Source organism: Camelus dromedarius, chromosome 1 (assembly GCF_036321535.1).
Source record: "Camelus dromedarius isolate mCamDro1 chromosome 1, mCamDro1.pat, whole genome shotgun sequence".
Taxonomy (NCBI): Eukaryota; Metazoa; Chordata; class Mammalia; order Artiodactyla; family Camelidae; genus Camelus; species Camelus dromedarius.
Genome location: NC_087436.1, coordinates 43,331,825 through 43,358,266, shown reverse-complemented (window position 1 = coordinate 43,358,266; position 26,442 = coordinate 43,331,825). Strand labels below are relative to the sequence as shown.

The window sequence follows — 26,442 nt, the reverse complement described above, 5'->3', positions numbered from 1 at the left end:
ACAGGAACACTTTGTAGCACTTCAGTTTCCTGCTGCCAACCATGCAGCCACAAGGGGATTGTTTTTTGAATGTTTGTGTTATTGAAACAACAAATGTTGTGTCTTTTGTATTTATTGCAGTATCTACTGCACAGAAACTTTACATAGAATTGGTTGTTGGAATTGCCTGAAAGTGTTCATGTCCGTGTTTTAATGATAAGGGTATTGAGTTGGAAAACTTGAGATCTGAAATGTCCATCACTGATTTGATGTTTGATTTCAGCAGATTTGAGTATATTCTAAGATTACATTTTGTCATCTTTCTATAGTTAATTTTGGATAACAGTGAGAGATTTTTGCTACTAATTTACTGGCCAGGAATATTGAGTTAGAGGGCTATAATTCATGGTCCATAGAAAGTATAAACTAATAGCCCAGTCATTTAAACCCACATTTACTGGCTTTTAAGCCTTACTGATTTATAGGCAAATATGAATTCTTTCATGAAAATTTAAGAGATGCATGGTTTGAATTTGGGGTCACATGAAGAATAACAGTTAAAAATAGTTTTGTTACTATCAAGAACAAATAATCTGTTTTGGTAAACAATCTAATTAAAACATGTTCTTTCAAACTGTTTATCCCAATAGCACTTCTAACTGACATTATGCAAATGTAAACCTTTCAAGTACTGATCACACTTCTCTCTCCCTCACCAGTGAAGTTGTTTCCTTTGAGATGCTAAAGCTATTAACATATAGTAATTCCTGAGTAAAAATAAAATTCCTAAAATAAGAATATAAATTTCTTTATGGATAAAAGGCACATAAAAACATCTCCAGGAGTCTTCAGGAGTAAAAGGCTTGATACTACATTTTTACATTTTAATCACAATTCAGTGTTCTTTATTTGACCAAAGTAAAAGAGCTAAGAAACACACCTAGAGATTTTACTAAAAGCTGTTACAAACCCAAAAAGGAAGTTTTATGTGTTTTAAAACGTAATGGTAAATTTTCAGTAGGAGTTAGAACTTTACCCTAATGTTTCAATTCCTAATAGACTATGGGGCTTTCTTATCCAAGATCAGAATGTTTTTCAGAATAAAATTTATGAGAGGAGAGTGGTCCTGAGAGGATATTTGAAGATATTTAGACATAGCTGCAAACTTGAAACCAGGCATTTGAAGATTGTGAATCAGCTTTCTAGGCAAGATCTGAATATCAGTAGTTTTAGTCTCTGCAGATTTTACAGGAAGTCTGAAAATAATTCACTCATAACAGCTGGATTTTCATCCCCACCTGGGCAGAGGCTGTCATTGTCACCACTGGGTCCCCAGTGCTCCTCCAGTTCACTGAGTTCATACAAAAATGGCACCAGAGACAGAGCTGTGCAGTAACAAGACGGGGACAGGGAGATGGTTTTCATTTTCAACCAAGAATAACTAAAAATAAAATTTGAAGATTAATTCCTAGGCTTTCAATCTAAAAATACCATAGGGTAAATGAAAAGGAAGAAAGATTTTAGCATCATGGGGGCTTTTCTCAGTCCTGAATGACCTCTCTTTATTTCCTGTCAAAGTCGGCACCGAGAAAATGAATGTGAGTAGGAAGCCTCAGAGAAGGGATTTTCCGTCAGAAGTCTTTTCGCGACAATCCGGCCCGGTATGCAGGCCCACTCCAGCTCACACAGGCCAGGCGAATGCATGGTCGGCCGTCTTTGTCTACACTCACACTTTGGGGATGAATGATTGGAGTTGGGGGGTTGGGAGGACACAGGGAAGGATAGGCTCTGTCTCTCTTTTTCTTTTGAACTTAGCCCTTCTTGATTTTCCTTTCTCTGCCTGTGCCTTTCCCTTACCTCTGCCCAGTGCACTTGTGGCTGCTGCCAGTAATCTCCTGACCAACCTCACAGGCATGAGAGAGCTGAGGGCTATGGTGACAAAATGCGAACTACTTATGACCTACAACTTTGTGTGGCTTGATTTCCTTTGTGTAAAGGCATCTCCAGAGGGAAGCTTTTCACTTGTCCGCTTACCATTGTTCCTAGCTGGAAATTTTTTAGGAAGCCTCAGAAGTGCTCTGAGCTTGCTTCAGAGACTGGAAGGTGGGGGTCTTGAGACTTCTGCTTCTCCACCCTGAACTATGGAAACCACCTGTTTGGATTTGGAACCAGGGTGTCCTTGTTTCCATTCCTCAGGCAGAAGTAGAAGGAAGATATCATTTGAGTAGTCTAATTTTAACCAAGTCATCTCCTTACAGAAACTGTCATCAACAGAAAATAGGATTTATTGTATTACCAGCAAGCTCTGCTTTGTTAATTTTGTGTTGTCAGATTGGTTTTTGGATTTGACTTTAGGTAAAACAAGTTGGGGGTGATATATCAATGTAGTTACTCGTTCAGTTTGCTTTATCTTACCCCTGACAATTCATGAGTCTCAGAACACACAGGACTTCTTAAATGTGGATAAACACCCTTGAACTTGAGTAGAATGAATTCTTGGTTAATAGGTCAAGTGAGCAGAAACTTTTTTTTCCCCTAATTAGGTGATGTTTTAACTGTCTTTTGTAGTGCATCTGCTTCTTTTCCCACTTACCACCCACATTCCATTTGTGGAGGAGTGACAATATATGCTATTTAATTGCATAGCTGCTTCTTTTGGGTGAGGATGGGGAGAGAGAAGGAGGATTAAATTGCATATGGCTAGCTCAGTTGTTATTGAACGATGTCCTGACTGATGCCTGACGTCTGCAGAGGATTTTCTTTGGATTCTGATCAATGGAATGTTGGACACTGAGGACAGCAAATGGCCATTTTCTCTCCTGTCTTTAAAAAGAAGTATGTCCGCTTGAAGGGCAATCTATCTAAGCTGGCTTTCGAGTTTAAATGTAAACGACAGTGCGTTCCTTACTTTGAAGGCAGAGACAAGCTTATTCCATTGATGGCCAAGATGCTTTGTGAAAGGAAGCAGCTTTTATTACAAGTTCAAAATTCAGCCAGTATTCTATCTCTGCTGGAGGCTTGATGGGACGACTCCTTTAATGTGGTACATGCATCATTTAAATGGCTGGGAGCTCCTGGGACTGGAACCTGGTGCCCTGTCTGTGCAGAGGTCAGCTGGTGAGTGTGCGCTGCTCTCTTTCTTCAGAAAACTGATACTGATTTATTTTTCCGTTCAGATAGAAATCATAGGAGAGTTTGAGCAACACAAATATACAGGAAGGAATGGCTTTAGAAAATTATTTCTTAACAGTTTATTATTACGTAAGTTAGTTGTAGAGACAAGTTATCACTGTGTAGGAATGTCTGAACTGCCTGGCACTCCAAAAAGGATTATGTGCCTCCATTCATCTCATGTGGGAGCAAAATTTTCTATGATTGGGGAAAAGATAAATTAAAAAAATCACATGCTAAAAAAGAACTTGTGATCAGTTAAAAATACTCATTACTAGTCTGAGATTTCCTGTTTTGTGATTTGAGTAGGAGAGCCCACAGTGGGGCTTTTTTGAGTGGACCCCTTCTCCCCAGGTGGGCTGATTTAAGAGAAATGAACCTTGACCCGACTGCTTGTTCAGGGAGGGCTACTGGAGCAAGTCGTTTGCCTCTAGGGTCCTCAACTGTAAAAACACGGTGACTTTCTTCCCTGGATTGCATCTGAAGATGTTATGAGAGAATGTAGGTGAAGTTGTATAATTATTGTTTTTAAAGATCTGGCAATCATGGTGCTTCGTGAAATATTAATGTCAAACTAACATCTAACAACCTAACATCTGATTCATTACCTTTTCTTCATGAGATAAAGCGAAGAAAAGAGCTCTCGTACTTTTTGTAGAAAAATGGAGGGAATCTTGGAGACTATGACTTTGTTAACCATACCTGAGAACTTTTAAAAAAGTTATTAGCTTAGAGTTTTAAATACATTTAATTCTCCTGGCCTTGGAGAAATCACATAATTAAATTGATACTATCCAATTTTACAAGTAGGGCGATTGAACTCATGCAAGGCTAATGAAATAAACTAATGTTTTTTGACAGCAGGAACTCCCCCACTTTCTTCTCTAGCTATGCTAGTGGTTTTTCACTTTCCTTTGGGGAAATCTGCAGAGGGGAGAAGACATTGTCATATAGTATAAGCAGGTTCTAAAGGGGCCATGGGAAGGGCTTCGCCCCAGAAGAGCCACCCTCACTAAAGGAAATCCACGGTAGGAAGCTCAGTTACAGTTTGTTGAGACTCGTGTTATTAAGTTAAAAGGATGTCCATGAATCAAGTGAGACTTGTTGGTTGTAAACATTTAAAAAAAAATATTTAGAAGAAAAGAGACTGCCAGATGGCATTAAGATCATCCTGTGCTCCAGTCTTTCTGCTTTCACTGAACCACTTTTATCCCTAATGAATGCTTTGACACCATCACAGCTGATTCTCTCAAAGCACCTCAGAGGAGGTGTTTGAATTCTTTCCTATCAAGTGGCAGGCGATGACTCACTTGGTTAAGGAGATACAGGAATCCTCCCCAGATCCACATATTATCCTCCCGGGAAGCCTAAATGTCTCTGTGTGTTTCTTTGTAAATATGTACAAAATTTTCCTGAGGAGGGAGTTAATGAGAAGCTGATTTTTCTTTTTTTAGAAGATGAATTCTCTGCTGTTCAAATCAGAGAGGGTTTGGCTCCCCATATATAAGAAACTGATCGTGCTGGCTAGAAGTTAACTGACCCATGAACTATCATGGTGCCAGTTCAAGGCTGGACCACATCATTGCAATTATTCCCTCCTTTGACTTTTAAATCCGATCAAGTGCTGGCTTCTCTGTACTACCATGGAGTGCATTTTGTTTGCCTGTGGGATATTTTTTTAATCCAGCTGCTTTCAACTTAGTTTAGGTAAAAAAGAAACATTATAAATTATGTTGTTGTAATGAGCTAAAACAGGTAGTGGCCACCCACAATATAGAGAATTAGTATTTTCCCACCTGGAAGAGATACTATCTTCATGTAGTACTGGTAGTGAAACTCTGCATTCTCCATTCATCTAGGCAGATGTGTCACAGGGTTAGGATACAAAAATGTACCATTTTCTAAAAGGACACATTTAACATTATTTTACTTTTTTCTTAATAATAGGATATATGTAGAATCAGATTATATTGTTTAAATGTTAAAATGATTATAATACTAGTGAAAACTTTTCTTCATTCTGAAATGAGACAACTGTGTGATTATATATAGGGGTGAGGGGAGGTCTATAATCCACTATGTATAACATCTCCAGAGTCCAGGGATGAGTAATTGAGAAATGAGTGACAGCCTTTTGGCTCTTGATAAAACTGTGGTAAGACTCAGAAAAATTGGTACTATATGTGATTGGAATACTATAGAGAATTTCGTCTTCTTGGATTAACAGGTTGTATCCTTTCCCTTCTTTCATTGTATCTTTTTATTGGGTATACATACAGGAACATCCAGAAATACTAATCTTGTGTTACCTAATGTTAATTTGGTATTTCACAAAAGCATTTGGTAATGAATAATGAGTACCTGTGTGCCTCTTAGAATGATGGAGAGTGGCTTTAGTTGTTGCCTGCTTCCTTCTATCCCTGTTTCTGCCTCTGCCCTTCCCTCCCTCTTTTGAGCACCCCCTCAAAAATCTCCCAGGATAACCTGGCTGAGCCCAGATTATGCAGTGTGCTCACTAACAGCTCCTTTCCATTCCCTGCTTAATGCAGCTCCCTAATGCAGCCTCACGAAGGTCTGTAAATGACACGCTGAGGACCAGACTACTCCCAGCCCTTCCCAGGCGTGCTCACCCCTGTGTTTCTCTGGCAGTGACAAGTTAACTCCAACAGTGCTCGTCTTCTCCTCAAAACGGCAGCGTTGATTCTCTTCTCTAAATGAACCTTGGAAATGGGAAGGGCTGAGAGATTTAAAAGGCAGGAATTCATGTCATGTGCTGTAGCAGAGCAGCCGTAGCCACGGCAGCAGCAGCGGCGGCAGCAGCAGCAGCAGCAGCAGCAGCGAGTCATTTAGCGGGACTGCACCATTTTCTTCTCACCCTGCATAGAGGTGTGGTTGGAAGAGGCAATAAACTACCCACCCCCTAGCAGTTCCACAGAGGTGGCCTCTTCCTGGCTCCAGTCAGAAGACACAGACTGTCTGGAGGAGTCCCCAGAGACCGTTCCAACTGGTGATGTGTGTCTAAGGAAGGCTTTTTCAACTAGTAGGATGCTTGCCTGCACTTGCGGCCACCCAACTGCTGAAGAGCTCGAAGTCTAGTGCTCCGCCTTCCCATGGGACCATTTCCGAGTGTGGGCGCACACCTATGCCTGCGCTTGTGCAGGTGTGTGTTCCTGGGGGGCCTGGCCTGGGACCTTGGTACGCTGTAGTGAGTTATGGGTGCTGCAGAGGCTGGAGCAAGATTACGACCTAGCTCCGGGGCGGAGTGGATTATTTTGTGAGCCTTCTGGCTGCCAGCCATTGCCCTAGTGGGGAAAATCACATATCCCCATCTACCCCTGAAATCACTTGGGTTGCTGAGCAGTGGAGATTCAGCTTTGGCGACAGCTTCTGCTGCTTTCCTCTGCAAAATGGCTCACGCTGCTGCTTCTATTAAAAAAGTTCGAGAGGCTGAACTGGATGAAAAGGAAAAAATCCTTGAGAGAGAAAGAAAAAAACAACGGAAAATCCCCAGGGAACGTATGGAACGGAAAAGAAAGGTATGAGGAGCATCCCTTAACCCTCTCCCTCTGTGATTCTGTGTAGAACCGTCAGCCTCAGAACTGGCAATTTCATCCTCCCTTCCCTCCATCATTCCCCTGCACCATTTCCAAGCTCAGTTTGCAGCCTATAGCTCATGCCTAGATTTGCTGCATTGGGAGGAGATGCCTGAGCAGGGCAAATCTCCTTGGCTTTAACTAAGTAAAGCAAAAAAAAAAAAAAAAAAAAAAAAAAGCCTCTATTTCATTTTTCTGCTTTTCTCCATATCTTTATTTAGTCTCAAAGCCAGGTGTTTTATTCCTTAAAGTGAGTCTGAACACTTGTCATAGAAGAAGGAAGGGGCTGATTTTTGGTTGGAGGGCTAAAGTATTTTCTTCTTGTTCCTCATCTCTACTACTAGATCTTTAGCCTGCTCCTTCTCACTGACTCTGTATATTTGATGTTGATTTCTGGTTAAGAATAAACCACAGGTTTTATTTACTCTCTCTTTTCTCCTTCAGAAGGTTGACACTTTTCTGTGTGAAACTGCACTAAGAATATTGGTGCAGTGAGCTGTGTCTCAGAATTTTTTAAATTTTAATTTTCATTAGTCTACCTTTTGGTTTTCCTCATTAACCTTAGGATTTTCTTTTCTGACTATAGCAATTAAATGAAAAGACTACGGTTAAATAACAGGGTGAAATGTTGATTCCTTTGACATGAAACTATAGAATCCTTGCCTCTCTGTCTTTTAAAATACTTTTTAAAATAGAGATCATCTTACAACTTGATGGAACTGAAATATTCATTTAGCTGGTGGTCTGTTTCAATAAGGGGAGACAATCTCTGTAAATGCTTTAATTAACAAAGTAGGTCACCAAATAATTTCAGATGATGATAAATGGCATATTGCATTAGCAGTGCATAAAAATAGTGGTTTGTATACAAGCTGTTAAGCATAGCTCTGGGATTAGGGATGCGCTGGGGATCCACAGGCTCAATAATCCATGTGCTCAATGTCTCTCTCTCTTTTTTTTTTTTCTCTCAGTAATAGATATGTTTACCTTTCCATTTGGGGGATGTTATCTTTGCCTCACTTTTAGAAGGATACTGGAGGACCCACATTAAGTTGAGATCTTACTGCATAGGGATTCATTACATTTCAGTTTTACTACTTATTTCATCAGTAGTTAGATCAAATGACAGTCATTAGGCAACACAAATAAATGAAATTTGCAGTATATTATGATTTCCCTTCTGGGGGAAAACTTTAATACTGCCTGTCTGACCTTTAAAAGGCCTTGTTTAAAGGATGGATTAGTTCTTTTTTTATAATATCTAAAGTATCATTGGCCATTCTTGTGGGAGTTGGCTTCCTTCTTGATAGCGACTGCAGTTCTGTTTCTAATCCTCTAAATGGAACATTACTGCAGAAAGCAATTTCCTGTGATTATATCTTTTTTGTCTTTTTTTTTTTTTTTGCACTCTGTTATTTCTTGGCCAGGAGTGCTTGTTCAGCATCCAGTGTGACCTAGTAACTTTGCTCACCTAGAGTACCATGCATACACCTGGAAGATCTCTTGGTCTCACTCTGGTTTGTTTCTGTCTCTGTAGTTCGAGCTTCCTCTTTTTCTATACTTTATTAAAATTGAAAAACTACATCATTAAAATGGAAAAGTGCCAATAGTTATTGAGAATCTCAGTTACCTGGATGCTGCATTGCTTTAGCTTGAATCCAGCACAGCGGGCGAGATCATTGGTTGATACTATGATCATGTGATGAGATCATCTGATCTTCATATTTAGATAATATCATTAAGCTAGAACCAGAGAAATTGGGGGAATAATGGCATATTTATTCTTGTTCTTCTGTCTCTCTCTCTCTCTCTCTTTAATACACAGCTATTGGTCCTCTTCCCTTTTCTACTGCAGATGTTTGTGGCATTGTATAAATATTTACACAGAACAAATACTTGCTAAAAATGTGGCTGGGTTTTTTAGCTGTATCTTTTTTATTTTCTAGATGCATTTCCACCCCTCCACCTTCCCAACCTGGCCCCATGCACACATAGCCAATTGAGTCAGTTCTAAATTTTGGTTTGAAAGAAGAAAATACTCTACCTCATAATTATTCCTCAAGGTATATGTAATGGTAATTCATAAAGAAATGAAAAAAAAGGATGGTTGCCTGTTAGTGGCACCCTGAAACACCATCTCCAGAGAGTAATCTAAAAATCATTATACTTTATTTGCTGATGCCATTTTATAACTTTAAGGGAATACACCAGTTGTTTAGACGGATGAGTTTACTGTTTACAACTTCCATTTGTAAAGTGTCTTGCAAATGAATCTGTTTATTTGCAAAATTCAGATGAGACCTGCCCCAGTGGAGATAAAAGCCAACTATATGAGCTTAAAAAAAATAAATAAATTGATGCTGAAAAGACTTTTACTGAAGTAAAAATTATTGAGTATTAAGACAAATCAATTAAGCAGCCCCATATTTGGATTTCATTTTAATGCAATTTTATAAACTCCCTGTTAATTAAAATAATATTTGCATTATTATTTTGTACTCCATTAAACATCTAAGATAGATTTTAATTAGTTGTAAATTTAAAACATTTTGCATGCTTGACTGTTAGCCCTCTACCAAGTTGTCAGTGGTATGGTTTTTTAAATGGCTGAATTTATATACTAGGGGACCTAGTTTCAACCTCATTATAAGCAGAATTTATCTTAGAATAAAACATTCAGACTTTGGGCTATAGCCTGGGTAGTTAATATTTAAATTATTGTATGTGCCAAAAGTATATGTGTCATATTATGGTAGACTAGGATAAAAAAAAAATTTAAGGAAATGGAGCAAGATTAAGATTAGTTGAAACAAACTACTTTAACATTTATTTGCTCAAAAGAATACATGGATAGTCTAGTTTTTTTTAACAGGGATAGGGGCTAATTATTAGCTTATGTTACTTATTTCTTTGTATGTCTAGATATCTAGTTTATATGCTAAAATCTGAGATTTTTAGACTTGAGAAGGATTCCAGAAGGAGTGATTTCTCACAAACTTGTAAGGCTTTGTTCTAGAAAGCAGTCTTGAGTATAATATTCTTTACACAACCATATATTATTGCCTAACTGTACTTTTTTTTATTTGAAAAAATTAAATAATTTTCAGAAAATCAGTTAAAAAATTCATTCTTGAAAGTAAGGCATGTGTTTAAATGATCTTCCTCATTTAAACTTATGTTTACCAATTATTTTCAAATAAATGGATATGTTTTCAATTTCTCAGCATGGACAAACCATTCTCTGACCCATTATAATTGCATATGTAATCCGTGTATGCAAAGATTTCTGGATAACAAACTAAATACAATGTGATTACAAGTACAAATCACAACAGAATAATGTGATCCTGTATAATTGATTATACTCTAGAACTCTCTAAACATGGAAAATTCCAATGACATTTTAAAAATTATTATTCTTTTAATGGCGGTACTAGGGATCGAACCCAGGACCTTGTGGTGCTAAAACACACACGCACTCTACCACTGAGTTATAGCCCCCATTTTTTCACACTTACATCAGATTGTGTTTATACAGCTTCCTATAACTCCTTCATCAATATGTCAGTACTTCTAGAAACTACTCTAACATAAAGTGGATTGGTGATATCTTGAGTTTTGTTCAGACACGTGCTCTTCTTATGTTCTAATGTTCACTTGAGACTAAATAAATCTGTTTAGGCATATCTATTTACATGGGGAAGCCTCCATAGAATCATGATTTTTTTAAAAATCCATTTTTCAGGGGGAGGCTATAGCTCAGTGGTAGAACACATGCTTAGCATGTACAATGTCCTATGTTCAATCCCCAGTACCTCCATTAAAAAACAAAAACAAAAACATTTTCTTCTCGTTTTAGACACCTTCTCTCCCCCATTCTTAATTAAATTCAGAAACCTATTCCTGGCTAGAATAATTCTCGTTATCTAAGTAACTTGCACTATTAATGGCACTCTTGGCCAGCACTGTAAGTCTGAGTTTTTGTTAGTTTTCAATTACAAAGAACCTCTCTCAACCACTGAATGGGTGAATAACTACTAGTTCAGTGTTACAGCTGTCGAATTTGTGGGATTGGGCAAAAATAGTCCCAAGTATATGGCTTGAGATAAGTTTTTAAGAAGGTGGTTAAAAGACAAAATCTTAAAGTAAAAAAGCTACTATTAGTGAGTTTAATTTATTTTTGGAATCTGAACTTTTTAAACACAACCCAATGTCATTCTCCCCTCCCCTTTTTGTTGTGTTAATCTGAATTTATATAAATGTTTTAATCGTTATGAAAACAGAATTCATTGGTGACCTTTATTACCAAACTTTAATTTGGTTAAGTTACTTTATTCATCACTGGTGTAAAAGTATGGTATTTCCAGCACATTTTTACATCATAAAGAATACTGAAAATATTTTGTAGAGTATTATAGGAATCAGTGAAAAATACAAAAAAGTTAAGAATTCTTCTTGCACCATATTTAGTGATTTTTGTGTTTATGTTTTTTCATTATGTTACCCTTTTTCATTTGTATTTCTCAAAATAATTTCTTCTTCACAAAGAATAATTACTTTTATTCTCAGTGAGAGAGACATTGTATTAAAAATAAGAATAGTACAAAGAAGGCAATTCCCAAATTTTGGAGTTCTACATAAATTCCTAGTAGAATCATCAACTATTGGAGTGTGAACCTTTTTGCACCAAAGGTGACTTGTGATTTTTAAATGTATATTGTGGAATATCTCATCAGAGTCATCTAACTCCATTCCCTTCATGATAAATCAGGATCCTGGTGTAGACTGAAAAGGAAAGAAGACCATAATCTATATATTTTTAAAGCTCCCCTGGTGATTGTAACCAGAATTGGAAACCACTGCAGTAAATATTTTCATCCTTCCACCAACCCTGACTCTGCACCATCTTTGAATTTGGAGCAATAACATTTCTGGTTCTAATAATCAGTATGACTCTAAATTGCCATTGAGAAAATTTTTCCATATGTAGATGGGAGACACCCTGGCAAGCTTTTGACTGTTTAAGGAGACTAATTGGTCTGTATAATAAGCAATTAATTTTGAGTATGGAGAGGAGGAAACAGTGTTTAAGAGGTACTTTATAAGGCTTCATGATCTGCAGTATGACTGTCTCTGCCTTGATGGAATTATCTTTAGGAATGAAACTTGTGTTTCTGATACAAACATAACTAAACCCTGAGAATCGAGGTGTTATCTAAGCTAATTTCTTTTTTGTTTGGGTGATGTGAATTATTATTATATTAATAAGCTAAATGTTTGAAGGAAAACCACTAAGATGTGATTTAAAATTTACATCTTAAACAGATTGTGCTGAAGGATTCAGGAAATATTCTAGGGATTTAATTGGTAATTTAGCAGCCATGGAGACCACAAACCTTTAGACATGTCAGCACTTCTGGAACTCTTAACACAAGTCAACACTACTTTTTGTTATTTGTACTTGATTTTAATAGATTTTCTACGTGTTTAAAATTAGGGAAAATCCACGAATGCAGGGAAGGAGGAAGGAATGAACAACTCATAGGTCAATGATCGCTCCCAATTCTTCAGATATTTCCTTTTAAAACTTCTTACTCAACAAGCTCTTATAATGCTAGATTTTTTGGCTTGCTTGTTTGTTATGTTTTTGGTTTCTTGCATGAATATTTTACCAACTGCTCTCTCGCTCTCTTCCTGGCTTGCTGCAGCTGTCAGGGCAGCTGGAAAGGGATTCCCCTCTAGGTTGTAGAGAAGTCTGGGATGGACTTTTCAGCATGAATAGTTGGAATTATCCCTTCTATTTTCCATCACTTCATTAGTAGCTTGCAGAAAAAAATCACCTTATTTTTCCCATTGGAACTTCATTGTAATCCAACTTAGCCTTTTTCTAAAGACACCCCTTTATTGTATGTATATCATTACTCCACTGCTCACATCAGGAGGAACACCTCAGTAGAACACTATGTAGTATTAAGAAGGAGAAATATCAGGAGTACAAAAAATTACTATAAACATATCAATCTCTCTTTGGTTAGGGCTATTAGTGTTATTTCATAGTAATAGTTTCACATTAATATATATTTCTTGGCTTTCTCTATATTTTGCATAGAGACCTGTGAATTACCAATTTTAACTCACTTGTTTATAGTTTTTCTGCAAAAAAATGTTGAAATCAAAACTGACATCGACCTCTCTTTATGTATGTGTATGTAATAATGGTTTTTCCAAATGTCTGCTTTTCAGGGGAGCCATTTAATCCTTAGATTAAATTTTTTAAAAATAAATTATACTAGCATCACAAACATCAACTCTAAGAATCTACTTTAGTTTTGCTATAAATATACAGAAATCAAATATTACTGTTGCATTTGAAACTAAGTTAAGCTGCCACCCTTTTAAGACATTCAGCATGACTGCAGGTGGATGTGGAATCTAAGGTTATAAAGAACAGGCAACATACCAGAAAGCTGTTTACTAATTTAATAAGTGATATTTACACAAAATTACCAGATTCTTCTAAAGCTCCATGAAAACAAATTCAGGAGGCTTGTGTGTAATTCTGTCTACCAACTGTGACTTTGAGTAAACACCTATAAAATGATAAGGACCTAAAATCTGTTAGAATTCTTTCTGTTGTATGATTCTGCACCATTTTAAATTATCTTGGCTTCTCTTTATTTTTGTAACTGATTGAGATAGTTCAGTGGCATTTCCAAGGTTTTCTTCATTTAATAGGAATTTTTTTTTGAGATGCCACCATGTCCCAGACACACTGCATTCATCCAAGAAGCTCTCAGACCACCTTGGGTGATAGGTACTTTCACAAATAACAAGAATAAAATGTTATTTGGGACATTAAGTTGGAATGGATATTGTCTATTTTTGTGTATGTGATGCAAGTTTTCTTTAATAGGTCTTGTATTTGTAAGCTCTTATCTGGCAGAAGAAATAATGGAAGGAAATAGTTCCTGTTGTGGTATTTGAAATTTTCTGGAAGTTGTTAAGGCAGGATATAGAAAATGAAGTAATCCTATGAAGCTGTGTGGTTCTTTTCGTTTTGTATTTCAGGTACTGATTTGAGTCATTTCACAGGAAGAAGTTTATTGCGGTTCCCTTATTTTCTATTAGAGCCTCTGAATACTGACCATGCCACGACTTACAAACCCACAGACAAATACCATCATGGTGTTGTTAGTCATTTTACAAAGATCCAATGGTAGTAATGGTAGCTACCTTTGAACTGCAGGGTGCTGCGGTGAACAAGAGCCCATAGTAAACACATAAGGAAACCTCAGCAATTCACAAACCATTCAACTGTAGAGCTCAGTGAAAGTAAGACATCTCTTGGTTCTTCCAAGGGTAAGAAATCCAAACTTCCTTCTTATTTATGGCTCCTGCCTCAAACTGGGCCAGATGCTTAATTAAACTATGTCACATCCTAGCACGACTGAAACCAATGAAGTGAGTGTAAGGAGAATAGGTTACCTGGAAACAGTAACTCCTTTGAGGAAGAGGTCACTTAGGAAACGGAGCTTTTGTTCAGGGCAGTCACCTACAAAATATGGGGCTGGAGTGTGGGCTTTGAGGGACAGGAATCAAAGACTGGGCGTGGGTAGGGGAGAAAAAAGCCATCTGTGAAAGCACAAGTTGTCATTAATGGGGAGATAGCAGATGGCAAAGGACCCAGTAGCAGATGCCAACCCTATGACTACAAACACTTTATCAAAACATATAAAGGACTTTGTCACATAAAACACCCATACCCAGCCATTTAACACAAGAGGCAGTATTTTAGAACTTTCAGCTTTTCTACTTGAAAGCAACAATGGAAAGACAGTAGAAGAATTTGTAGTAAGCTAATATAAGAAATTTTTTTTGCCATTGAAGGAAGATTGCTACCTGAGTTGCATGCCTCTTTAATCGCTGTTATTAGCCTTTACACATAAGCCTTCTGGGTTATGTATTCTACAGTAAATTGTGTAAGAGCTTATGAAACAATTTAGTCACTCCAATGATCTTTAAATTTCCATAAAACTCGATTTATCAAGAAACTCAGATAATTATGCTGAAAAGTTTTACATTTTCCACTTAGAGTCACCCAGAAGCTCTTTGAGATTGTACTTGATTATTTCTTTCCTTTCTTGTGTTAGATTAAAAAAAAAAGCTTATCATGATTCATTTCTTGTCGCTCACCCTCCCTATTTCCAATGTGAGCTCAGATATAATTGCAGATAGTGCAGCTCCTTGCATCAGATAATTAAGTGAATAACTACTCTGCGCTAAGTTTTATGTTGAGTGTTAAAGATTTTTGATTGAGTGAAAAAACACATTTTCTCAAACAACTGCTAGATAGGTGTTCAAGGTTAATAATGTCAATGAGGAAAAAAATTAGAGGATAGTGCTAGATCAGTGTGCTAGCTTTTGGTTTTTGTGATGGTTGGGCACTTCAGGCTGGGCCTTAGGAGGACAGGTAAGTTTGACTTAGGTGGAGAGACTGTCTCAGAGGACAGGCCTAGAAGTTGATGAACAGCCTGGCGTGACCTGACCGGAGTGTAGGGCTGGACGGGGATTGGTGGATAGTTGGAAATAAAGCTGGCTACACAGGAGAGCCTTAGAGCAAGGAAGAGGTGACTGAGCTCAGTGAAGCAAAAAATAAGAAACTGTGGAAAGTTCTGTGATGATGTAAGCTTATGGGGAGGCAGTGGTGCTCGTGGGGTCACCCCGGAGGCTGTAAAGTAATCCAAGAGATGGGAACAGGGCTTGAATTAGAAGAGTTGCACAGGGAGATCAGTGGGGAGGGAGACAGGGTGGTTATTAGCACTCAACTGGGAGTAGGGAACAAAAGAGGTGAATGGCATGGCTTTAAGATTATACATTTCAGTGATACTAAAAGTGATTGTATCATTGATAGAAATGAATTTCAAGTACAATTCAGGGTGGAAAATAAAAATACACTCCTCTATACATGGTGAGTTTGAAATGGTAACAAGATGATGTCTCTCTTACTTAAATACAGAGACTTTACATATAAAGGCCAAAAAGTAAAACTATTTTCTATCTTTCTGTTTTGCTGTAGTGTAAGAAATATTAAAATATGAAATTTAGAGTTGGAATCCTGCTTTGCTCTACCACGTTCTGGTGATCGGATGCTCAGATTTGGTTTTCTTTTCTGTAAATCCAGGTTTATGATGAACTCTGATTAAATAATATATATATATATAATATATATGTATATATATTATATATATACAGAGTGGTTGTAAGGACTAAAATGAAACAATGTTTTTGAAAGCACCATGCATTTGGTAAAAATTACATACTATATCACTAGATTTCCCCCCTCTTTAAATGTGAGAGAAGGAGCAAAGGAAATATACTTATCACTCAAAGGATTAAAAATATCCATGAAGGCATCAGTATAAACTCATTGTTTTATACGCACACATATACACATAGATATAAAGAGAAATAGACAGATGTGTTGTGTGTGTATATGTACATACATCTCCTAGCTATGTCTGCTGAGAGGGCCTTACAGCAATGGCATCTCAGTAGCAATGAGCATATGTAGCCCAGGCCTTTTCTAAATACAGTTTTCCAATATGAGGAACCAAAACTCCTTGTGAAAATGGCTGAATCAAGTAAGAAAGTGCTTAAAAAATGACGGGGCGTGCCAACCTGAAGGAGCTCCCAGTGACCTACTACAGAGAAATTTGAGCAACAAAATAAATAATGAAAGTAATGAATTATAACTGATAGAATAAAATAAATATCCATGAGTCTAATATACTAAAATATATAAATGTACTAATAGAAATAAATAATTGGATAATTAAATTAATAAGCAAGGAGAAGGGAAATATTTTTCTTACAGTAGAATTTCAATTAACAAATCTGGAAGAAATCATATGAATTATAATTAAGACAAAGATTCAAAGGTAAACAGCAATCTAGCCTGTTTGATAGTTCAAACTCTCAAAATTTCTATCAGTGAATTGTTTTTAGCTACAGAATTTATTACTAATTAACTAATTGTGTCTACGTCTTCATGAGAGAAAAACTTAGGAGACACAATTATCTTGTACAGTTTATTTATTTTTTTATTTTTTTATTTTTTTTAAAAAGTTAAGTGAGGATTTATTAAAGGATGGATAGTACACTCTTGGGGAGAGCGGGCAGGCTCAGGTGAGCGGCTGCTATCTTGTACAGTTTAGAATAACTTTTGCTGTCTCTTGAACTCCCAGACACATTCAAAAAAAGAGACTGTTGTATTTTTTTAATTTACTTTAAAGCTATAATGGAATTATAAATGCAAAACAGAATTGTTTGGGGTTTTTTGTTTTACATATAGTTCTGCATATTTTTACCTAAATTAATATTTTAAAAAATGGCACATGCAAAGAACTTATGTATAGTATATCAATAATATAACTCAAATTACTAGAATTGTATTTTATCCATGATCATGTGATTTTTCAAATATCTGAAGTTGGTCTTAATGAATCACGTGTCTGTCTTATACTAAGCATCACTCTCTTGACATAGATGACCTTGACATTGCTGCAATGCTTTTCTTATTTTTCTCATTTTATCCCTGAATCCTTTTTAAAGTTTGTAAAATGACCGTAAAATGTCAATTTAAAAGATCTTTGTTTTGGTAATGGGTAGAAGTGTATTTATTTATTTCCTGATGATAAAATAACATTGCAATTAGACATTTGCTGAGCACTTTTCATCTTCCCGCTGGTGTGCAAAATTATAATTTTCTGTAGTTTGATTACTGGGATAATTGTCCTACTTCTCTGCTTCTTTTTTGTAACTAAGAAACACCATGAATCTGCAAGGACCTGTATAATGCGCTGCTTCTGCTTCAGTGGTGATAATGTATGACCGAGTTGCCCTTTTTCCTCTTAGGCCATGAGAATTAACTTTCTCTCTGAAATACCATAGTTGAATCTCTGATAATTTTCTGCTCTCCATATACAAGTAGTACTCTCACAGCTCATGACTCACCCCCTGGTCCCTCCCAGCAGTGCACTCCATTTCTCATTTTAATTAACTTCGTCACCCCATAGCTGAACTAAGTAAAAATTTTCCTTCTGTTTTCTTTACCCGTAGGAATTCACTTGTCCACCTCAATCTAGCTTGGTAAAATATTTAGGTATGTAATGTTGGTTCACTCACAACACTAAATTCTTAGTTATAGTCAAATGTATAATGATATTGTAAGTTGAGCATGTGTTTTAAACCACCTCCTGCAGAGCACTCGACCACTGATCAGAGACCATACAGGTACTTCTGTTAACATTACATGCATTTTCTCTATGTAAATAACTGTATGATATAGTGATAACTACATGTGTTTACCTAGGAGGAGTTTAGGTTCTTTCTCTAAGCCTATGGGCTTCAGAGTTTTAATGCATGGTGAGAACAGTGTCCTGTGTGGAACAGCCTAATGCCCTGGTGTCAAGGGATTTGATGAGCTTGCTGTGCCCATAATGACGGACGATTTTCTTCCTGATACAGGCAATGTCACCATTGCCTAAGACAGAGTAGATTCTAAACATCTAATTACTATTTTTGTGTCCTTAACTCCAATTTGTCATAGATTAGTCTTCTGAATCAGATTTAGAAAGCAAATTTGGGTAACTTGTAGAGTGTACCAAGCATAAGCAATTATCACAGAATAGAACAGAACCAGAGGTTTTAATATTTTGTGAACAGCTATTCTCAACTGCGTATGTTAACAAGGAAATTAACGATGCTATGAAGGATGGGACAGAAAGTTTTCTGGAAAAATATTTTTTAACCTTTCCATGTACTTGTGTATTTAAATGTTAATACACTATATTTGCATCTTAAAGTCACACTAATGTTTAAGACTATAAATTAATAACTTTGTAAACTATTAATTTTACTATTTTCAATACAAATTTCCTTGTCTTTGTAGGACTTGAAACTTCCCTTTGGGGTGTATGAAGTCTACAAATTAGGCTGGCAACGCTGTCTCATAACTCCTGTTTGCATTGTTTCTCCCCTTAACCTTGATCCTGTTCAAACTGCAGTGCATATTAATGGCATGTCTAGCTGCCCTAAAGCTTGGCTAAACTCAGTAACTTTCCTTGCTCTCTACCTGCTCTATTTTAATGAATGTCACCCAAGCTCCTGTGATGAGGTGGCTGCAGGCCAGTGACTCAGGCATACAGTTTATTTAGGTATAGGCTGTTTTCCTGAAATCTGAGTTTCATTCCTTGTGATGCATTTCTGTGTTCCAGTGGTTTATAAAACTTTTGAAGGAGTCCCTCTCCCAATATGTATAGGTTTCTCCCACTGGAAAGCTGCTAAAAAGCAGGCACATCATTGTAATGCAAAAGTAAAGCAAGGAAGAGTGCAGCTCACTTAGACTTTAAAGGCTGCACAAGCACCTGTGGCGTATCAGCATATTTTGTAGACTCTCTCAAGTGGGGACCAACCTGCAGGACAGAACACCAAAGGCGCACTTCTGTTGCAACAAGCAGTGTATTGTAGCTGAGTATAAAACCTTCTCACATTCCTGCACACTAAAGCGCAGGAGAGTTAAATGGGATCTTTGTGATTGTCCATATCCTGAAGAAGCAGTTTTTCTCTATGTGAACCCACATGCATTTTCATAGGAGATTCAGGGATAAAAACACAGCTGGGCAAGATATAAGAATGAAATGTATAGACAAGAGCTTTAAGGGTTCAAAGGCTTCCCCCTCCACTTTCCTCCTTGAGTTCAATTATCATTTAATACCATGAAGTAAACAGGTCAAGAATTTGACCTACCAGAGTAGTAAAGTTGACCAGGAAAGTGTCTCTACCATATAAAAGAAAAAATAGACTACTACTCTGAGATGTTACAACACTCAGCCCATAAATGCTAATACAACTTGATTAGAGGGTTTTGTTTTTTTCCTAGTTAGCTCATTTTGAAGTAGGTTCTTCTCTGAGAAAGCTTATCCTTGGAATTCTGTTCCTAAGGCATGATATGTATGTATATGTATGTACATATGTATCTATAGTCTATACATCTACATTTTTCAAAGTTTTATTTCCATTTTTATATGTGTTTTGATAATAATAATAATATCTACTTCTCCCGTCCTGAGTGTTTAATATATTGAAGTTAGAGTGTTACAGTTTTACTGAAGTATGTACTTCAAATGTACTTAAGGGAGGGATCATTTTAATAAGATTTAACAAAGGGATGGATCCTTTTCATAAGTGTGTGAAATTGAAAAACAAATTCTGTAAATTAAAAAGTATCGAAATTTAAAGTATAGGATCATTTTGCAGCACTACTTTATACCTTCCAACTCCAGCCTGAGGCATGAAGGCACTGTCTCAGCCAGAAACGGCCCACGAAATAGATGGGCGCCTTTGGGATCCAACATTAGACCCGATGTGGTTGCAGAGACTGGGCTCAGCTGGATATCACATAATTACCTTATCACCGATGTAAGAAACAGTCAACGCTGGGGTTTTTATTGGGCCATGGGGAATTTCAGCAGCCATCAATACTTGAGAATCAAGCCATCATCTCTTCTTGGCCAGCATGGTACCCTTCACTGATATTGATCATGGGACCGAGATTCAGTGTCAGGAAAAGAAAAATGTGATGAACGTACCTTGGAAGTTGTACGACCCACGACCCTCTTCCTGGCAGCCCTCTAGCAAGAGAGAGGCACTAGCGTTTTGATCACACAGACAATATTTAGCCGTAAGTGTTACTCCTCTTTAGTGACAACATGTGAAGGAAAATGAAGTTATACTGTGGGAGTAACATAATTTTCAGTTGTCTTGAGATACAGGGGAAGGTACAAGGACTTGCTTCTAAATGGTTGGTAAGTGAGACAGGGGAACAGGAGAAGCTTCTTCTGAGGATGATTTCATTGTGAGCTACCACTGAGTGGAAGTCTGAGGAAGTCTGACCCATTTGTCCTGAAATTAAGGATGAATGGAGGCAGCCAATGGGATGCCAAGAGAAGTAAGAACATATAGGCTCTATACTTGTTTTTTGCAATTATTTGTTGTTTATTTAATTCTCACAGTAAGATAGATATTTTCAACCTCATCTTTTAGGTGAAGAAAATGAGGCTTAGAATGATGAATTCATTTGTCCCCAAATCTCACAGAAAATAAATCCTTGAGTGAGAGACAGATTCCAGATATCTCATTCCAAAGCCTATGCCTGCTCTCTAACCCATACTATGACACAATATCCGATTTTGTAATACTTTTAAGTTAAACTGTAGAATAGATAATAGATATGATTTGGGGCCATCCAATCCAAAAAAAGGATAAAGGTAAAAATAAATAATCATAGCTAACATTTCCTGAACAAAGCTATGTGTCAGGCACTGTGCTAAGCACATAAGATGTAGCAATGTATTTAATCTGTCAGCAATACCATGGGGTAGAAATGATTACGACCCCCGTTGTCAAATGGAAAAAGTAAAGTTTAAAAAGGAAGAAAGAGAAAACTTTGGATAACCTGTATCTGTACTTCTCCGTCTTATGACGCTAGAGAGAAAAGTATCTGTGATCTGGATTATAGATCACTAAGATACACAAAAATATTTCTAAGATTTCAGGGAACAAAGCAAAATGCATAGAGGGACCTCTTAAGAGTCATAATGTAGTTTATACTATAGTATAGTAAGGTCTTCAATAATAAGATTAAAGGAAGAAGGAGAATGGTTAAAATTATCAAGTGCTCAAGTCCGACTCACATCTCCAGCAATCAAAATAGCTTCACAGCAGATGTCTAAGTCCTGCACGTCTTCCACAGGAATCTGTTGTAAGAGTGGAGGACAGATGAGTTAGGTCTCATAGATCCAAAATATCAAATGGTTGGTTAATTGGAAGTCAGCTTATCAAACTGCAGCTGGAGATAGTTCTCAAATTTCTTGAAAGTTAGTTTTTTCACTGGGCCACAGGGAGCACCCAAACATAAATACAAAGCAAACTGGAAAAGGAAGGCCACTGAGGTATTGTTGACTCCAGACGCAAAAAGGTGGGCAGCACGAGGAGGTCTTTGAGTGCCATTTCTGCTTTGCTGAATGGTGAGGTCAAGGATCTGTATGATATCTTTCTAACATAGAGAGATCGATCCTCCCTTATCTTACTGTGGGATATTAATAAACTGAACTATTTTGGGTTCCAGAGCCAAGAGAAGGAAACTTAGCAGAAATGGTTTTTAACATTTGATCCCCAAAGCGGCTAAAATCGAACGTTATTAAAATAGAACGAACATATTTCAGTAAAATTGACATTTTAAAAATGTCAGTGGTTAACGGAGGCTAGATTTATACTTATCGATGATTCTTTTTTAGGAAGAATTTCCATAACATGCTTCTTAGTCAACCAAATAGAACATGACCTATGTGTTTATTGAAATTTGACAAAATCTGATTAGTATCTTGCAGTAGAGTCCTTTGAGTTATCAAAATATGAAGTCAGAAATAAATGTTATTACCATAGGCATTTAGAAATTGGAAAATTTCAAACTTCCGAAGTGTCATAAAAAAAGAAGGCAAGAATTTGAATTTTTATGGTGCTCCTTTTTACAAAATGCACATTTACCGCAGTTAACATATATCTGAGTCACTGATGTCTACTAGTGGTTAAAATTGTAGAATTCCACCTAATCACTTTAATTAGTTGTTTTTTATGAATGAAAGTAGGAAATGCACATCTTTTCTATGAGTACTTACTGTACATTGATTCATGAATTTGCTATATTATTGGTTGTTGTTGTTTACAAAAGGTTAGTGTTTGCATTAAAGGTAAGACATGTTAGAAGTAAGGATACATGTGAAGAAATAAAGAGAAACAGTGGAGAAGAGGAGGAGGAAGTGAGTGGCACAGACTGGAGGCAGTGTCAGAGAAGATCTTGGCCGCAGAGAGGTAATGGCTGTGAAGAGGGTTAGATGTGACAGTAAGTGCAGGAATCTATTGATGACCTATTATTATCAATTTTAAAAAGAGCCTATAATGCAAGAGCAGAGAGCAGCTGTACAGGTGGAAAGAATGGAAGGAAAAGAGGTTTCTACCACACAGAATACCTTGGAGGCCCATGATGTCCAACCTGCAGAGCTGTGTGTGTGTGTGTGTGTAGACATCTATTGTCAGAGTAATCTATTTTACCTCTAGAGAACAATCACTGCATTTGTCTGGCATTAGCAGTGATTCCTCTCTGTGGAGTTTAGGTGTGGATGAAATATCCATGGTGTGATCAATTGTCTTAAAACCATCTTCTGGCTTGTGGCTACCAACACTCTTGTGGTCATTTGTATTTTTGGTCTTTTCACCGTCCTCACATTCAGATGATTACCAGTAGGTTCAGTGCCTAGACCATTTCACTACAAAATCAAACATCTGAAAAAATAATCACATAGGAGCTGACAGAATAGTAATGTGAACAAAACTAAGGAGCATTTCCTGATAATTGAATAGATAGCTGCAGACTGCCGTTCTCAGAGATTTCTTGGAGCATTTCTGTGTGTATATCAGACATATTACACATTTGTCTCTTTTTATTTAAGTGATATGTTTGGGCCTGGCATATAGTGCTGAATAAATATGGAATGAATGAAATAAATGTTTGCAGAGCAATCTTATTTTAAATGTGTTAGGGAAGAACTTTATTTTTTATATATTCGGTAATTAAATATGGGTGTCTGCTATATTAGAGGCATTATCAGAAGCACTAGAGACAAACAGAAAAAGAAAATATGAAGAGCTCATACTCTAGTGAAGGAAACAGGCACAAAAAGAGCTGATTACAGACAGTGCAGTGTAGCTGTCGCTGTGATGACTCCATGTTCACAATAGGCCCTTAATCCTGGCCAGGCAGGGCTTCCAAGAGAAGTCTTGTCAATACACAGGGAGACAGGGAGGTGGTCCCGATGGAGTATTAGTTGTTTATAAAACTCCAGAAGAAATTACAAGCGAACAGGTTAAGATGAGGGAGGGAGGGGGTTAGATCCCGCAGGACTCTGTATACTGCAGTAAAGATTTTCCCTTTTATCCTGAAGATTATAAGAAGTGCCCTGAACAGGTTTAAGCTTTGAAAGATCACTCTGGCTGTGGTGTACAGAATGGATTGGAATAGAGCAGGACTAGAAAGAGGAAACTCTTTATGAGATGGTTATGCTCAATCAACAGAGAATTAATTCCTGACCTAACAGAGTGGCAAAGGGATGGAAAAAAGTTGACCCCTCAGGACTGGGTGTAAGAAAAGGGAATATCAAAAACATCAGCATTTCCAGTTTAAGCAGCAAGGTGTGTAGGGGCGCTTGTTGGTGAGAAGACAAAGTGAGGAGCAGGTTTCGGGAGGACAGTAGCTCAGGGGGGAGATTCTTTATTGACCGGGAAAAGCTCTGAGACGGTTTAAATGCCAGCTCTAAAGATCTAGTAGAAAGGAAAAACATTTCTATTAAAAAGATTTTAAAAATAACTCCTCTTAAAAGGAAAATTCTTAAGTTTTAGAAACAGGTCTGTATTTTCTTATCATATTTACGTTCCTTCCCTTCTTATCTTCTGCAGAGAAGATACATGATACATTGACCTCATAGAGTGATTTATAAACTTATAACTCTAAAGATTATACACATACAAACATTAGCATGAGTCTATTTACTGTAGTTCATTATTATACGCGTGAGAATAAATTTCAAGATGGCCACAGACAGTGCTCTGTCAAGTATTCATTTCTTCTTCTTTTTCTTTTAATGTAGGTACTGGGGATTGAACCCAGGACCTCATGCATGCTAAGCATGTGCTCTACCACTGAGTTATACCAGCTCCTCCTCCCCATATTCATTTCTTAACAACATATGGCGAATAACATTGTAGCTTGCAGGACATAAGACCACACTGACACAATTTTGGAAAAACTGAATTAATGATATTAATTTTATGTTTTTATTTTTATATTCCCATGGTTTTTGATTGCCTGTAAAATTATTGTTGTCAAAAAAAAAAAAAGTAGAGGACAATTAAAAACTTTTCAAAATTCTCCCGTTTTCCAGGGAGAACAAGTGACATAGAATCAGGATATTTATTCCAATATGAATAATATGTGAAAGATTATAAACATTTACACCTTAAGGTGCACAGAATAAATTTGCTCTAGAGAGATCTTGAAATACAGCCCTAATTAATTATCAGTTGGACAATAAAGTTCAGGTTCTTTCTGGTACTCCAAGTGTTCACAGTCTTCGAAATAAGCTGAATTTAGCCTATCATTTTATAATTGCAGTTCATTAATTCTTGATTAAATGCACACTCAACATGCAGCTTTTAAAATACTAGTGATACCATATTTTACAATCAGTCCCTGAGGTAAGTACAGCACACCTGGATGAACCTACTTGATTCAGTGTTTTAACACAGTGCAAGGAAATCAGTTACCATCCTCATAATATATCAGTTTAAACGGTAATTTTGATAAATACTCATATCTGTTCCAGTTTGAACCAGTATTAGATATTTATTTTGAACTTGAATTTGTTCTTGAGTGATCAATGCCTGTCTATAGCCTGGCAGTGTATTTTAAATGTCTGTGTCTCCTGCTTCATTGCAAATGATCTGTGTGTGTGTGTGTGTGTGTGTGTGTGTGTGTGTGTGTGTGTGTGTGTGTATGTGTACCTGTGTGCATTTATTTTGTTTGGAAAATATTATTTTAAAATAATTTGAGACCAACAGATTAAAATATCTGATTACACTGAACTAGACTCTGTTTTACAACTGAAGACATTCTTTCAGTAATGACAAATGTATCAAAACACTTAAACCCTTATATTATATGTCATAACCCAAAAAGTTAATAAACAGTGGCTATTTTTCTAGAACCTCTAGGGTGACTGTACTAACTGAGAATATAAATGCATGTAGCTTAATGCCTGTGAACCATCAAAGGGAAACATTGTCCAGATACTGAGTGAAGTGGGAATTGAGCAGTATGGTAGGGATAAGTGAATTTTTATTTGCTGGTCTCAGTCATGGATAATTCATTTGAGCTTAGGAGTGGGGTTTCCAATATGCTTAATTGTCAGACATTATTTGGAGAGATTGATCATAAATTCTCATTAGGACAGCACTTCGGTTTATCTTGTCCTAAAGCTCAAGTCCCATGTCTCACCGCTGTGGCATGTGAGAGACCTCTTTGATAGATATGTCTAGACAATTGTGGCATCAACATACAGAGCAGAGCTGGTCAGCTTTCTCCTCAGCCACTGAGAACGTTGCCCCTTCAAGCACTAGACTTTCCCCATTAACTGAGCTACAGTTGCACCATGCACCATTCATTCATTGGAAAATCACCTTGACAGAGTACTTTTCAGATTGCCTCTATCAGCTGTCTTCCTCCTTTACAGATGGAAACTTACAAGGAATGTCAGTGAACTAAAACACTGACTTACGTTTCAAAACGTAACTCTTAAAGCCAGATTGTAATGGCGCCCCCTTCCTGCTTTTTGACTTTCATCACTTGACCCTCTCTATAAACAAAGCTTGTCCGGAACCCCTGCTTTAGTAGTGAACCTTTTTCTGAGTATTTTGTACACACATATTTTTCTTCAGAAAAATTGGGAGTGCACAATGGCTAAATTGTTTTATTCTTGTTGTGTTTCAAAATCCAGTTTAACACGACAGCATAGAATTAGTCAAATGG

The 26,442-nt window shown here is 37.0% G+C and overlaps 1 protein-coding gene across 20 annotated transcripts in view; it reads left to right on the top strand.

Moving 5' to 3' along the window:
• Positions 1–26,442, top strand: part of ANK2 (ankyrin 2) — a 603,826-nt gene that overhangs the window by 344,643 nt on the left and 232,741 nt on the right. For 2 of the 20 annotated variants that reach the window (XM_064480675.1, XM_064480697.1), the window contains exon 1: positions 5,406–6,686. The exons of 12 other annotated variants lie outside the window; for them this stretch is intronic. In XM_064480675.1, coding sequence (XP_064336745.1) covers positions 6,558–6,686 — 129 coding nt within the window. In that variant the 5' untranslated portion in view covers positions 5,406–6,557. Of the gene's footprint in view, positions 1–5,333; positions 6,687–26,442 lie in introns of those variants that run through there. 6 more of the 20 variants (XM_064480914.1, XM_064480937.1, XM_064479794.1 and 3 more) reach the window with 5 other exon arrangements.